This window comes from Myzus persicae, unplaced genomic scaffold, assembly GCF_001856785.1.
Source record: "Myzus persicae strain clone G006 unplaced genomic scaffold, MPER_G0061.0, whole genome shotgun sequence".
NCBI classification, from domain to species: Eukaryota; Metazoa; Arthropoda; class Insecta; order Hemiptera; family Aphididae; genus Myzus; species Myzus persicae.
In genome coordinates this window covers 44116-46010 of record NW_019100517.1, presented here as the reverse complement: position 1 = coordinate 46010, position 1895 = coordinate 44116, and the positions used below count along the sequence as shown (strand labels likewise).

The 1895-nt window shown below is 31.5% G+C and overlaps 1 protein-coding gene across 1 annotated transcript; it reads right to left on the bottom strand.

Moving 5' to 3' along the window:
- Positions 1-696: 696 nt before the first annotated feature.
- On the bottom strand, positions 697-1605 carry LOC111030049 (protein ALP1-like). The gene has a single exon (XM_022309370.1). The coding sequence runs from the start codon at positions 1603-1605 to the stop codon at positions 697-699; it is 909 nt and encodes a 302-aa protein (XP_022165062.1).
- Positions 1606-1895: the final 290 nt, after the last annotated feature.

Here is a 1895-nt window from a genome sequence, read left to right as displayed (position 1 = left end):
TTTTTGTGAATAAAGTTTATTTGTATGATATTATAGTGTGTTGTACGTTAAAGCACAATTGTAGACGGCCACATTGTATATAATCATATAGTTACATATATCAATACCTATAACTGCAACATATATCTATGTTACTTTAATCTCAATATTTAGGTACCTATACTTTTTTATTTGTATTATAATATTAATTTTCCTATTATTATAACTTTCAAGAGTGTTTTATTTGTTTGATATAACTGCATACCCTATGCATAACCCTATGCATAACAATTAATATGTATACTTACTTAATTTCTTATTGTTTTTTTAATTTTATATTTGTTCTAATTATCAGTTTTTAAAAATTGTTAATTACTTTGCTTATTTTGTTATGAATAAAGTTGATTTATACGATACAGTGTGTTATACGTTAAAGCCCAACTGCCATTAAAATGGCAGCGTAAGTAATTATATTTAACTCCCAATTGCCATTATAATGGCAAGTCACCAAAACTCAAGTTTGGGTAGTCTGAAAATTACAAAATTTGAAATTTCTCTTAATTTGAGTATGTTTTATGTAAAAAAACACACGAAATATTTTTTTTTTCCACCAGATCATAATTCGGGACTGAAAGGGTTAATTTATATATTATTAATTAATAACATCCTAATTTAAATATTCTTAAATAATGACATCTTAATTTACATATTTTTTATTCAAAACTGTCCCCTTTGTACTGCTCTTCTTTGCCAGTCAACAGATCCGTAGTTAGAATTAAAACATTCAGTGAAATTTTGTCGAATTGAAAATGCTTCATTAGAACTTCTACTTCGATTAGGTGCTAATGAACTAAAATTACTTTCATCAAAGCTGTATGCTATTTCATCATCTTCGTCCTGTATACTGGCATTTGAAAGAATATCAGTTCTCAAATAATTATGAAGCACAATTGTGGCCAACACTACTTTATCTATGGTGTCCAATTTGCATTCAAAAGGTCTTTTGTACACACGAAATCTTGCTGTTAATATTCCAAAGCTACTTTCTACTGTTTGTCTTGCTCGGGATAATCGATAATTAAAAACCTTGTTTTCATAATTGCCAGTCACTCTCGCTCTAGGATATGGACGCATCAAATTTGGCATTAGAGGAAATGCTTCGTCTCCGACAAAGACATACGGTGTTCCTGTATTTTGCCCGGGTAACGGTTTTGGTTCGGGCAATTGTAAAGACCCACTGTTTAGCATTTTCCCTAACGAGGAATTGGCGAAAATGTTTCCATCGCTAAACCTACCCATAGAACCCACATTTATAGTTGTAAAACGATAATTTGCATCCACAGTCGCCATCAAAACAATGGAAAAATATTGCTTATAGTTGTAGAAAGAAGACCCACTAAGAAGTGGTTTCCGAATGGCGATATGTTTTCCATCAACTGCACCCAAACAGTTATAAAACTGCCATTTTCTCTCATAATCCAAGGAAATATTTTTCCAAGTTTCCACTGTTGGTGCAGGTATGTAGAAGGGTTGTAAACGATGCCACAGAGCTGCACATACTTCATTTACAATATTTGATACTGTTCTCTCCCCCAATCTATAGCTTAATGCTATAGTTTTAAACATGTCACCAGTGGCCAAATACCTAAAAAAGTATGAAAAAAATGATATAGTTTCTAAACGGAGTGATAAATGTATTGATTTTACAATGATGTGTGTTTTTTTGTTTATTTTTTTATAATAATTGACGATTGAATTTGTATTTTATTTTATACGACTATTTTTAATTACAGCCCAAGCTGCTAAGGATCAATGGCGAAAGCTAAGAGAATGTCATAGAGAAGCTCTTCGGAGACAACAAAAAAATAGTGGGCAACAGGCAACACATGTTAGGCTATGGACGTACCAAAAACAAA